Here is a 12,411-nt window from a genome sequence, read left to right on the forward strand (position 1 = left end):
CCACCCAGCCCCACCCAGCCCTACCTAGGCACCCACCCAGCCCTACCCAGGCACCCACCCAGCCCCACCCAGGCACCCACCCAGCCCCACCCAGCCCTACCTAGGCACCCACCCAGCCCTACCCAGGCACCCACCCAGCCCCACCCAGGCACCCACCCAGCCCTACCTAGGCACCCACCCAGCCCCACCCAGGCACCCACCCAACCCCACCCAAGCAACCACCCAGCCCCACCCAGGCACCCACCCAGCCCCACCCAGCCCTACCTAGGCACCCACCCAGCCCTACCCAGGCACCCACCCAGCCCTACCCAGGCACCCACCCAGCCCCACCCGGGCAAGCAGAGCATGGCAAGGCCAAGGGGTTGAGCCCCCCCTTACTGCCCAGGCCAGGGGGCTGAGGAATGAGGCTGGGAGGTGCAGGTTCACACTCCCCAGCCTGGCACTGCTTCCCAAGAGGTTCCTCATGCCCTCACCCCCACAGTCAGACCACTTCTGCCTGGCACTCAGGGATGCCCTGCTGGAAGGCTGCTGTGGGCTCCTGCTGACCCCCCCACGGTGCCCAGCTCTGCCCTGGCCAGCTGCAGGTGGTGTGAGGGAGCAGATGCTTAAAGGCCCTGCAGCAGACCTCAGTGTGGAGCCCCTGGTGGTGCTGGGCTGGTCCTGAACCCCCTCCACCCCCTCAGTGTGGAGCCCCTGGTGGTGCTGAGCTGGTCCTGAACCCCCTCCACCCCCTCAGTGTGAAGCCCCTGGTGGTGCTGGGCTGGTCCTGAACCCCCTCCACCCCCTCAGTGTGAAGCCCCTGGTGGTGCTGGGCTGGTCCTGAACCCCCTCCACCCCCTCAGTGTGGAGCCCCTGGTGGTGCTGGGCTGGTCCTGAACCCCCTCCACCCCCTCAGTGTGAAGCCCCTGGTGGTGCTGGGCTGGTCCTGAACCCCCTCCACCCCCTCAGTGTGAAGCCCCTGGTGGTGCTGGGCTGGTCCTGAACCCCCTCCACCCCCTCAGTGTGGAGCCCCTGGTGGTGCTGGGCTGGTCCTGAACCCCCTCCACCCCCACAGGGACTCGCTGGAGATGATGGAGCCAAGGGAGATGGTGGCAAGCCTGGTCCAGTGGTGAGTGCCAGCCCAAACCCACCCTGGGAGAGAGCTTTGGTGGCACCTTGGGATGGAGCAGCAGAGCCAGGGGCTGAGTGGCCACAGAACACACTCTGCCAGCCCAGGGGGCTGGGCTGGGCTGGGCTGGGCCTGCCAGCTCCTGCCCTGCAGGGACTTGAAGGCTCAGCTCCAGTTTCCTTGGCTTTCCTGGAGCCAGGGCTCCACACAGCTGTGGGGCTTTTAACTCCCCCTTGGTTTATCCTTCAGCCCAGAGGGAGCTGAGCAGACCCAGAGGGCTTCTCCTCCTGGTTTGCATTCCATTTGGAGACACAGTGCTGGAAAGCTCCCTCTGAGATCCAGGCCCTCTGCAGCCCCTGCCTGGCTGCTGGGGGCTTCCCGAGGCAGGTGCAGGACATTTGGCTTCTCCCTCCTCTGCTCCCACACAACCCCTGAGTGTCCAGAAGTTTGGAGGCCTCCAGGAGCCACCCTCAGCTCAGGAGGGCTTGCACTGCCCTGAGGTGCACTCTGGGCTCATGGTCCTGATGTGCTCAGAGCCACAGAGAGGCTATTGATGGCCTTGCACTCAGCTGCATGCCAGCTTTGCCATGCCTTGGTGCCCCTCTGCCTGGGCCAGTGTGGCACAAGCGTGGGGCAAAGCAGGAGCAAGAGCCCAGGCTAGTCAAAGCCCCTCGAGGGTGGGCTGCTCAGAGCCTGCTCCAGCTGGGGCTGGGCTCTGGCTGGTTTAGGCTGGAGGTCAGGAACAGTTTCTGCACTGCCAGAGTGGCCAGGGCTTGGCACAGGCTGCCCAGGGAGGTGGCGGAGGCCCCAGCCCTGCAGGTGTCCCACAGACCTGGGGCCATGGGTCAGTGGCCATGCTGGGGTTGGGGTGAGGGTTGGCCTGGCTGGTCTCAGAGGCCTTTTCCAAGGCAAAGCATGCTGTGGTGTCCCCATGTGTGCACCCCAGGGCGCAGCAGGGAGCCAGGGGCCAGCAGGGGCCCCTGGGCTGCAGGGCTACAGCGGGCACGGAGGTGCCAGAGGAGTGGCAGGCGCCAAGGGACGGCCAGGCCGGCAGGTAACTCCCCTCCCCTCCCCTCCCCCCGGGCCTGCAAGGTGCCCCTGCCCAGCAGGTGGCTTTGCCCTCCCCCTCCTGCCTCTCCCTGGCTGCCCTGGAGCTGATGCCAGCCTCCTGCTTTGTCCCCAGGGGCCTCTGGGGCCACTGGGCGAAGCTGGAGCCACGGGGCTGAGCGGCGTGGAGGTGAGCGGGCACCTCTGCTGCCCCCCTGCCCTGCCCCCAGCTGGTGCCCGGCCCAGGAGCTGGGTGGGCATCCCTGGAGCCGGTTTCTTGGAGCTGGGTTGCTGTCTGGTTTCCTCCCTAGGGCCTGGTGGGTGCAAAAGGGCAGCCAGGCACGGCGGGCAAGCCAGGCCAGACGGTGAGGAGCGGGCAGGGGCTGTGCTGCTTCTCCCTGGCACGGGGAGGGGGGTGCACCCCCAGAGAGGGAGCCTGGGAGGGGGGCAACCCTGGCACAGCACCCTTAAGGAAGGATTTGCTTCTCCTTTGGGGCTCTAGGGGTCTCCAGGAACAGCTGGTCCCAAGGGACGGAAAGGTGGCAAAGGAGAGAAGGTACCTGCAGAGCTGGCCTCCAGTGATGGCCTGGGGGGAGCCATGACTGAGCTGCTCAGCCCTGCTGTGAGCCAGGGGAGAAGCCATGGGGAGCCAGCCCGGGGGCACCTGATACCCCACACACACTCTCAGGGCAACCACCCAGCAGTGCCTGGCAAACACAGAGCCCTTGGGTGCCCTTGGGCTGCCTTGACTGGTTTTGGGCTGAGGGGATGCCAGGTCTCCCCAGCTCCATCCTGGCTCAGGTGCCCTCAGAGGGGGTCAGGGAACCTCCCCTTCACTGCCAGGTCTCCCCAGCTCCATCCTGGCTCAGGTGCCCTCAGAGGGGGTCAGGGAACCTCCCCTTCACTGCCAGGCTCTGCACCATGGCCTTGGTGCCCATGCCCAGAGTCCCACAGAGCCTGGTGAGCTCTGTGCCCGTGTCCATGCAAGCAGCAGCCTCTTTTCCCCAGTGCTGGTCCCAGGAGTGGTCAGGCTGTTGGTGAGCCACCTCTCTCTTCTTCCCTCAGGGTGATGTGGGGCACCCAGGGGAAGGAGGAGCCCCAGGAGCAGCTGGCAGAAGGGTAACTGGCACCGTGGTCCCCAGGGGGGGTGCCGGGAGGTGTGGAGCCGACCTTGCAGAGGGCCCTGGGTTTTGCTGGGTCTCAGCATCCCTGGGGGGATGCAGGGGAGGCAGCTCAGTGCCTGGGGCAGGCTGGAACTGCTGTGAGCCTTTCACCTGTTGTTCCCAGGGCAAGCAAGGCAAGCTGGGCCACCGGCCCCCCAGAGGTCCCCGGGGACCCAAGGTAGGTTGGCTTTGCCCCACCCAGGTGAGGCTGCTTGGGCACCTTGGCAGCTCAGGGGGCTCCCAAGCCAAGCTCCCTGCTTAGAAGAGGATAAAGCAGTACAGAGCACCCAGTAGCAGGAGGACTCTGAGTTCCCAGTCCCTTCCAGCCCACCCCCCTGGGCCCCTGGGCTGCTCTCCCTGCCAGAGGCACTGGGGCTCCTGCCTTGCTCTCCTGCCACACCACCAGGCTCTCTCATGTCTGTGTTTCAGGGCTACCCAGGTGACAAGGGGCTGGAAGGACCCCAGGGCCCCCAAGGACCCTATGTGAGTATTGGCTTGGAGGTGCTTGGCTGCTGGCTGCTCCCTGCTTGGCTCCCACAGGAACCACTCTGCAGCTCTGCTGCCTGCTGCTCCAGGGGGGCCACAGCTGCACTACTGGCTCCAGGTCTGGGCTCCCCAGTTCAAGAGAGACAGGGAACTGCTGGAGAGGCTCCAGGGGAAGCTGGGAAGGTGCTGAGGGCCCTGGAGCAGCTCTGTGAGGAGCAAAGGCTGAGAGCCCTGGGGCTGAGAGCATGGAGAGGAGCAGCCCCAGAAGGGAACTGAGCAAAGCTCAGCAAGAGCTGAAGGAGCTGTGGGGAGCAAGAGGCTGGGGCCAGGCTCTGCTGAGTGGTGCCCAGGCGCAGGACAAGGGGCAGGGGGCACAAACTGAGGGGACTGGATGTGGCACTTGGAGCCATGGTTTAGTTGTCAGGAGGTGTTGGGTGACAGCTTGGACTTGATGAGCTCTGAGGCCTTTTCCAACCTCATTGATTCTGTGACTCTGTGATCTCTCTTGCAGGGCATCCCAGGGCTGACGGGCATGAAAGGAGACCCTGGGCCAAAGGGACACAAGGTGGGTGACACAAGGTGGCACAGCAGGGACTGGTAGGGGATTCTCTCCCTCTGCTCTGCTCTGGTGAGACCACAGCTGGAGTACTGCCTCCAGTTCTGCAGCCCCTAGTGCAGGAAGGCTCTGGAGGTGCTGGAAGGTGCCCAGAGAAGGGCCAGGAGGATGAGCAGAGGGCTGGAGCTGCTCTGCTCTGAGGACAGACTGAGGGAGTTGGGGTTGTGCAGTCTGGAGAAGTGAAGGAGACCTTCTTATGGCCTTCCAGTGTCTGAAGGGGGCTACAGGAAAGCTGGGGAGGGACTTATGAGGGTGTCAGGGAGGGATAGGACTGGGGGGGGATGGAGCAAAACTAGAAGTGGGGAGATTGAGATTGGATGTTAGGAAGAAGTTCTTCCCCATGAGGGTGGTGAGAGCCTGGCACAGGTTGCCCAGGGAGGTGGTGGAAGCCTCATCCCTGGAGGTGTTTGCAGCCAGGCTGGAGGTGGCTGTGAGCAACCTGCTGTAGTGTGAGGTGTCCCTGGCCATGGCAGGGGGGTTGGAAGTGGCTGAGCCTTGAGGTCCCTTCCAGCCCTGTCAATTCCATGATTCTATGGCAGGCCAGCAGCTAATTTGCTGCTTGCCAGCCCTTGCTGCCCTCTTCTTGAGCCCTGATTGCTGCAGCAGCTCTCTTTGGGGGTTGTCCTCCCAGGAGCTGGGAGCTCTCCAGGTTCCCTCCGCAACCAGCTTCCTTTTCCAGCCTCTCCATCCTCCTGGGGCTGCAGGTGAGGAGAAAGTTCTTCCCAGAGAGAGTTGTTAGCCTTTGGGATGTGCTGCCCAGGGAGGTGGTGGAGTCCCCATCCCTGCAGGTGTTCAGGAAGAGCCTGGCTGAGGCCCTTGGTGCCATGGTTGAGTAGCTCAGCTGGTGCTGGGTGCTGGGTTGGACTTGAGGAGCTCTGAGGTCTTTTCCAGCCTGGTTCATTCTGTGTCCTGTGCACAGCAATGTAGGCACAGCCAGTTCCCCCAGCTCAAAAGGATGGGGGCTTGCAGCCAGCCACATCTGGGCACTCCCCAGCCCCAGCTGCTTTCTGGAGGCCAATTGGGGTTTGGCCTTGGGAAGTGTCCCCAGGCAGGGCTCCCCCCCCGGGGCTGGGCAGCAAGCCTCCGCTGCCTACCTGATGGGGGAACTCCAGCAGGGGCCCCAGGGACCACCCCTCAGAGCTGGTGTCCCAGGAGCCTTCTGCCCTCCTCTTGGCCACCCAGACTCTCCCTGACTCTCTCCTAGGGCGAGAAGGGCAGCAGGGGTGACCTGGGCCAGCAAGGGGATGATGGCTTCAAGGTGCCTGAAGGGTTTGGCTCTCTTCCTCCCTCCCCTTGCTGCCTTCTCACCCCCTGTGTGCCACCTCTGTCACCCCTGTGTGCCACCCTCTGTGACCCCTGTGTGCCACCTTTGTTAACCCTGTGTGCCACCCTGTGTGCCACTCTGTGTGCCACCTCTGTCACCCCTGTGTGCCACCCTGTGTGACACCTTTGTTAACCCTGTGTGACACCCTGTGTGGTACCATTTGTGACCCCTGTGTGCCACCCTCTGTGGCACCCTGTGTGGCATCCTGTATGACCCCTGTGTGACACCTTTGTTAACCCTGTGTGCCACCCTGTGTGCCACTCTGTGTGCCACCTCTGTCACCCCTGTGTGCCACCCTGTATGACCCCTGTGTGCCACCCTATGTGCCACCCTGTGTGGTAACTGTGTGACACTTGTGTGCCACCCTGACACCCTGTGTGGCACCCTGTGTGGTAACTGTGTGCCACCCTGTGTGGCACCTGTGTGGCACCTGTGTGACCCCCTGGCACCTCTCCCAGGGCAAGGCAGGCCCCGCTGGTGTCCCCGGGAGGCCAGGCCGGCAGGGCCAGCAGGTAAGGGCAGTGTGGGAGGGGAGAGCAGGACGGGGGTGTGGGGTGAGCTCCTCACTTCCCCAGCAGAACCCCGAGCCAGGGCTGAGCTGCAGAGCGAGCCAGGGCTGGGGGGTGCCCCCTGCAGTGCCCTGACCTCTCCTGCTGTCTCTGCAGGGTGACTCCGGCCCCCCCGGCCCCCGGGGGCATCCTGGCAGCCCTGGCGCTCCGGTGAGTCCTTCCCTCCCCCAGCCAGCCTGGGGCTGCCTCCTGGGGAGGTCCACTGAGGGTGGGACTCGGATCCCACCTCCCTCCCCCTTAGCTGGGGCTTGTCCTTCTCTTCCAGGGCTTGTCTGGACCCAAAGTAAGTAGAGAGGAGCTCCTGGAGCTGTGCTCAGCCCTGCCACGGGGCACCCTTTCCTCCTCCCTCCTGCTCCCTATCCCCACTCCTGCCCCCTCTCTCCCCTCCTGCCCCCTCTCCCCTCCTGCCCTCTCTCCCCTCCTGCTCTCTCTCTCCCCTCCTGCCCCCTCTCTCCCCTCCTGCTCTCTCTCTCCCCTCCTGCCCCCTCTCTCCCCTCCTGCCCACTCTCCCCTCCTGCCCACTCTCCCCTCCTGCCCTCTCTCCCCTCCTGCCCCCTCTCCCCCTTCCTGCGCCCTCTCTCCCCTCCTGCTCTCTCTCTCCCCTCCTGCCCCCTCTCTCCCCTCCTGCCCACTCTCTCTCCCCTCCTGCCCCCTCTCTCCCCTCCTGCCCCCTTTCCCCCCTCCTGCCCCCTCTCTCTCCCCTCCTGCCCCCTCTCTCCCCTCCTGCCCCCTCTCTCCCCTCCTGCCCTCTCTCTCCCTTCCTGCCCTCCCTCCCCTCCTGCCCTCTCCCCAGGGTGCAAGGTGGCCCCCCGGGGTCCCCCGGGGTGCAGCTCAGCAGAGCAGCAGCTCCCCACTTCGCTTTGCTTCCCTCCTCCACTCCATCCCTTGGCAGGGGCTGAAAGGCTTCCCAGGGCTGCCAGGACCCAGGGGCACCCCAGGCCTGCCGGTAAGCAGAGCCCCCACCAAGGGCCCCTGTGCCCAGAGCGGGGTGCCATGCTGGCACTGAGCTCCCACCACGCTGTGCCACGCTGTGGCACGGGGACAGCTGGCTGCTGGCACCCTCAGAGGAGCTGGGAGGGAGGCACAGGGCTCCTGGGCAGCAGGCAGCGTCCCCAGCACTGGCATTGTCCCCAGGGTCTCGCCGGCCCCCCCGGCCCCAGCGGACCCCCCCTGCTCCTGGCCAGGGAGGAGCTGCAGGTGAGTGCATGGGGTGAGGGCCTCCCCTCGCTGCTCTGCTCGGTGCCAGGGAGGGAGGGAAGGGGCTGGCAGCCACGCTGCCCCACGTCCCGAGGCTTCTGAGCTCCTCTGTGCCCAGCTCCTCTGTGCTCAGTCCCCCTCCCGCCACGCTCCGCTCTGTCCTCGGCGTGTCCCAGCCCCTCCTGACGCTGCCCCTGGCCAGAAGAGGGAGGGCACAGCCGGGCCAGCTTGCCTACCTCCCCTTCTTTCCCTTCCAGCAGCTGATTTCTCCCTCCAGCCAGCTGAACGTCCCTGCAGCCCGGGCTCTGCTGGCCGCGCTGGGCCGGGAGCTGCGAGGCCTCCTGGAGCATCCCGACGGCAGCCAGAGCCACCCCGCAGCCACCTGCAAGGAGCTGCTGCTGGCTCACCCCAGCCTGCCTGATGGTACTGGGGGGCACAGGGGGTCCCCCCACGCTGGCCTCAGAGCTGGCATCCCTCCCCTCTGGCTGGAATGGGGAGGGGGACAGGCAATGAAGAGGGGATGAGGCCTGGGGGGTGAGCTCAGCTGGCTTCCATGAGCATCCCTGCAGAGAGAGGCTGGCAGCCAGGCTGCAGCCCAGGGCTGTGCCAGGAGCTGAGCATTCTCCCTGTGCCAAAAGCAGGGTGCCAGGAGCTCCCCTCTACCTCCCTGCAGGGCAGTACTACATTGACCCCAACCAGGGCAGCCCCAAGGACGCTCTGGTGGCCTTCTGCAACTTCACAGCTGGGGGTGAGACCTGCATAGCTCCCATCCACAACCAGGTATGGGGGGGGAGGCTTTCCTGCAGCCCCTAGGGGCAGGTGGGGACAGGGCTTGGTGGGGCTGGAGAGGGCACAGTGGGGCCAGCCTCGGGCTGTGAGGAGCACTGCCATGGCAGGGAGCTGATGGAGCAGGTTGGAGTGAGGATCCTGGCTCCAGGACCTGGCTCTAGGGACAGGTCACACACACGGGATGGGATGAGATGGGATGGGATGGGATGGGATGGGATGGGATGGAATAGGATGGGATGGGGTGGGATGGAATGGGATGGGATGGGATGGGATGGGATGGAATGGGATGGAATGGGGGGACGGGATGGGATGGGATGGGATGGGATGGGATGGGATGGGATGGGATGGGATGGGATGTGATGGAATGGGATGGGATGGGATGGGATGGGATGGAATAGGATGGAATGGAATGGAATGGGATGGAATGGAATGGGATGGAATGGAATGGAATGGAATGGAATGGGATGGAATGGAATTAACCAGGTAGGAAAAGACCTTTGAGATCATCCAGTCCAACCTATCACCCAGCACCATCTGATCAACTCAACCATGGCACCAAGGGCCTCATCCAGGCTCTTCTTAAACACCTCCAGGGATGGGGACTCCACCACTCCCTGGGCAGCACATTCCCATGGCCAGTTGTAGCTGGCTCCTTGCCTTGGCAGTGCCACTGTCCCTTTCTGGGGCATGCCTCTTGCTCCCTGCAGGTCCCCATCAAGGCTTGGCTGAGCACCTACAGCTCCAAGGACACCTTTGAGTGGTTCAGTGCCCTGCCTGGGGGCTTCCTGGTGAGTGCCCAGTGGGACAGCTGAGGGGACACAAAGCCCATTTCATGGGGTCAGGGATCTCCTAGTGCCTGTCCCACGGTGATGGGGCAGTGCCCAGGCACAGGGGGATGTGGCAGCTCCTTCTGCAGCAGAAGGGACACTGAGCAACCTGATCTGGTTGCAGATCACAGAAGCACAGCATGGTAGGGCTTGGAAAGGACCTCTGAAGATCAAACCAAGCCCCCTGCCAAGGCAGGGTCACCTAGAGAAGGTCACACAGGAACACAGCCAGGCAGGGAGACTCCAGCACCCCTCTGGGCAGCCTGCTCCAGGGCTGCCTCACTTACATGAGAGAAGTTCCTCCTGATGTTAGAGGAGCTTCTCATGCTGAAGTTTGTGCCCATGGCCCTTTGTCCTGTTACTGGGCACCACTGAAAGCATCCTGGTGCCATCCTGCTGATGCCCACCCCTGGAGTACTGACCAGCATGGATGAGACCCCCCCCAGCCTGCTCTGTTCCCCACTAGAAACACCCAAGAGGTCCCTGCTGACTGCAGGGGGGGCTGCACTAGAGGACCTTGAAAGGTCCCTTCCAACCCAAGCCATGGCTCCATGGTGACCTAACTCAACCCATGGTTCCAGGGCAACCCAACCCATGGTCCAGGACAACCCAACCCTTCCCATGGGTCCAGGACAACCCAACCCTTCCCATGGGTCCAGGACAACCCTTCCCATGGGCCCATGACAACCCAACCCTTCCCATGGTTCCATGACAGCCTAACTCCATGGTTCCAGGACAATCCAACCCATCCCATGGTTCCTTGGCAACCCATCCCATGGTTCCAGGACAACCCTTCCCATGGTTCCATGACAGCCAACTCCATGGTTCCAGGACAATCCAACCCATCCCATGGTTCCTTGGCAACCCATCCCATGGTTCCAAAACAACCCAACCCATCCCATGGTTCCAGGACAACCCAACCCAACCCATGGTTCCTTGACAATCCAACCCATCCCATGGTTCCTTGGCAACCCATCCCATGGTTCCAGGACAACCCTTCCCATGGTTCCATGACAACCAACTCCATGGTTCCAGGACAATCCAACCCATCCCATGGTTCCTTGGCAACCCATCCCATGGTTCCAGTACAACCCAACCCATCCCATGGTTCCAGGGTAATCCAACTCCATGGTTCCAAAACAACCCAACCCATCCCATGGTTCCAGGACAACCCAACCCTTCCCATGGTTCCAGGACAACCCATCCCATGGTTCCATGACAGCCAACTCCATGGTTCCAGTACAACCCAACCCATCCCATGGTTCCATGACAGCCAACTCCATGGTTCCAGTACAACCCAACCCATCCCATGGTTCCAAGACGACCCACACCATGGTCCCAGTGCAACCCAAGCACCTCAGTGCTTTAGCAGATGGCTGAATGCTGCCTGGTTTGCAGCTGGGAGGCTCCCAGCAGCCCCCAGTGCTGAGCCTCCTCTCTGCCTGCCCCTGCAGCTGGAGTACGCAGGGGCCAGCCCGGTGCAGCTCCGCTTCCTGCGCCTGCACAGCACCTTGGCCACCCAGAAGGTCTCCTACTCCTGCAGAGCAGCCCTGCAGCAGGGCCAGCCCCAGCTGCAGAAGGAAATCCACTTCCTGGCTGACTCCCTGAAGCAGAGCTACGTGGCCAGCCTGCGGGGCTGTGTGGTAAGCCTGGCCTGGGCTGCAGCCTGCCCCCTGCCTGCAACAGGCCCTGCTGTTTGCAGAGCCCTGGGGGAGGGTCTGCACCTCTGGGGGCTGGGATGGGGCTGGGGGATGAGGCTTCATGGGGTGGGTTGGAGCAGGGTTTAGTATGGAGCTGATGGCTGAGGCTTCATGGGATGGGATGGGTTGGAGCAGGGTTTGGGCTGGAGCTGGTGGCTGAGGCTTCATGGGGTGGGCTGGAGCAGGGTTTGGGATGGGGCAGGGTTTGGGCTGGAGCAGGGTTTGGGATGGAGCTGGTGGGTGAGGTTTCATGGGGTGGGATGGAGCAGGGTTTGGGATGGAGCTGGTGTCTGATTCTTCATGGGGTGGGATGGAGCAGGGTTTGGGCTGGAGCAGGGTTTGGGATGCAGCTGGTGGATGAGTCTTCATGGGGTGGGATGGGCTGGAGCAGGGTTTGGGCTGGAGCTGGTGGCTGAGCCTTCATGGGGTGGGATGGGCTGGAGCAGGGTTTGGGCTGGAGCTGGTGGCTGAGCCTTCATGGGGTGGGATGGGCTGGAGCAGGGTTTGAGATGGAGCAGGGTTTGGGATGGAGCAGGGTTTGGGCTGGAGCAGGGTTTGGAATGGAGCTGGTGGATGAGGCTTCATGGGGTGGGATGGGAGTGGAGCAGTGTTTGGGATGGAGCTGGGGATGAGGCTTCATGGGGTGAGAAGGGCTGGAGCAGGGTTTGGACTGGAGCTGGTGGCTGAGGCTTCATGGGGTGGGGTGGGGATGGAAAGCATTCTCTCCTTGGTCCCAAGGAGCTGCCCTATCTTGGGGAGCAGGCTGGGGTGAGGAGATGCCGTGAAGGGCTTGGGGACAGAGACTTAGCCATGGCCACAGGGCTGTGGGGTGCCTCAGGGAGCGGCTGGAGAAGCTCAGGGGTCAGAGGGTGCCGTGAGAGGGTCCTGCAGGCTCAGCAGCCGGGGCTCTGCGCTGTCCCCGGTGCTCGTTTCAGCCGGACAATGACTCCTCCGTCGCCGACACCGTCTTCCAGTTCAGCACCCGGGAGCTCTCCCTGCTGCCCCTGCGGGACCTGGCCGTGCTCCACAACGGGGACATCTCGCACCAGTTCGGCTTCACAGTGGGACCAGTTTGCTTCAGCTGAAGCCAGCGGCAGCCGGCTGAGCCGGCCAGCTCCCTTCCCAGCCGCTGGGGACACGTGGGGGGGCTGCTGGTGGCGTGGGGCTCCCCCTGCTCCCCAGAGCTCCTTCATGCCAGGTGTCTGCAGCTGCCTCCTGCCACAGCCTACACTTCCTGCTGGGGTGGGAGAAGGTTGCTTACAGGAGTCACTGCTCCAGGAAGTCTCTGCTCTTACACTCCTGGGGGCCAGGGGCCACTCACTGCCTGTCTGCAGGGGCTCCTGACAGCAGAGCTCCTGGAAGTGCCCTCTCAAGACAACCACGAGGAGCAGAACCACTGCCAGCTTGGCAGCAGGGGAAGGAAAAGGGCTTGGCTTTGCCTCAGTCCACTGCACAGATTCTTGGAGCCTTGTCCTGCTGGGCCCAGCCTGAGAAGCCACCCAGGGGCAGGTTGGTGCCAAGGCTTCAAGCTCCTGCCCTTGGCTGCGGCAAGCCCCGGGGAATGTAAAGGAGTGAAGAATGCAAA

General features: G+C 63.6%; 1 protein-coding gene across 1 annotated transcript in view; it reads left to right on the forward strand.

Annotated features, from left to right (window-relative positions):
- The window catches only part of LOC137457164 (collagen alpha-1(II) chain-like), a 98,846-nt gene extending 86,435 nt beyond the window's left edge, over positions 1-12,411 (forward strand). Inside the window, exons 57-76 of the mRNA XM_068168979.1 lie at positions 1,055-1,108; positions 2,055-2,162; positions 2,292-2,345; positions 2,467-2,520; positions 2,658-2,711; positions 3,221-3,274; positions 3,443-3,496; positions 3,748-3,801; positions 4,316-4,369; positions 5,625-5,678; positions 6,203-6,256; positions 6,410-6,463; positions 6,579-6,596; positions 7,206-7,259; positions 7,448-7,510; positions 7,768-7,933; positions 8,184-8,290; positions 9,007-9,087; positions 10,581-10,769; positions 11,762-12,411. Coding sequence (XP_068025080.1) covers positions 1,055-1,108; positions 2,055-2,162; positions 2,292-2,345; positions 2,467-2,520; positions 2,658-2,711; positions 3,221-3,274; positions 3,443-3,496; positions 3,748-3,801; positions 4,316-4,369; positions 5,625-5,678; positions 6,203-6,256; positions 6,410-6,463; positions 6,579-6,596; positions 7,206-7,259; positions 7,448-7,510; positions 7,768-7,933; positions 8,184-8,290; positions 9,007-9,087; positions 10,581-10,769; positions 11,762-11,911 — 1,530 coding nt within the window. The 3' untranslated portion in view covers positions 11,912-12,411. The remainder of the gene's footprint in view (positions 1-1,054; positions 1,109-2,054; positions 2,163-2,291; positions 2,346-2,466; positions 2,521-2,657; positions 2,712-3,220; positions 3,275-3,442; positions 3,497-3,747; positions 3,802-4,315; positions 4,370-5,624; positions 5,679-6,202; positions 6,257-6,409; positions 6,464-6,578; positions 6,597-7,205; positions 7,260-7,447; positions 7,511-7,767; positions 7,934-8,183; positions 8,291-9,006; positions 9,088-10,580; positions 10,770-11,761) is intronic.

This window comes from Melanerpes formicivorus, unplaced genomic scaffold, assembly GCF_026170545.1.
Source record: "Melanerpes formicivorus ecotype bairdi unplaced genomic scaffold, bMelFor1.0.p_v2 SCAF_162, whole genome shotgun sequence".
Classification (NCBI taxonomy): Eukaryota; Metazoa; Chordata; class Aves; order Piciformes; family Picidae; genus Melanerpes; species Melanerpes formicivorus.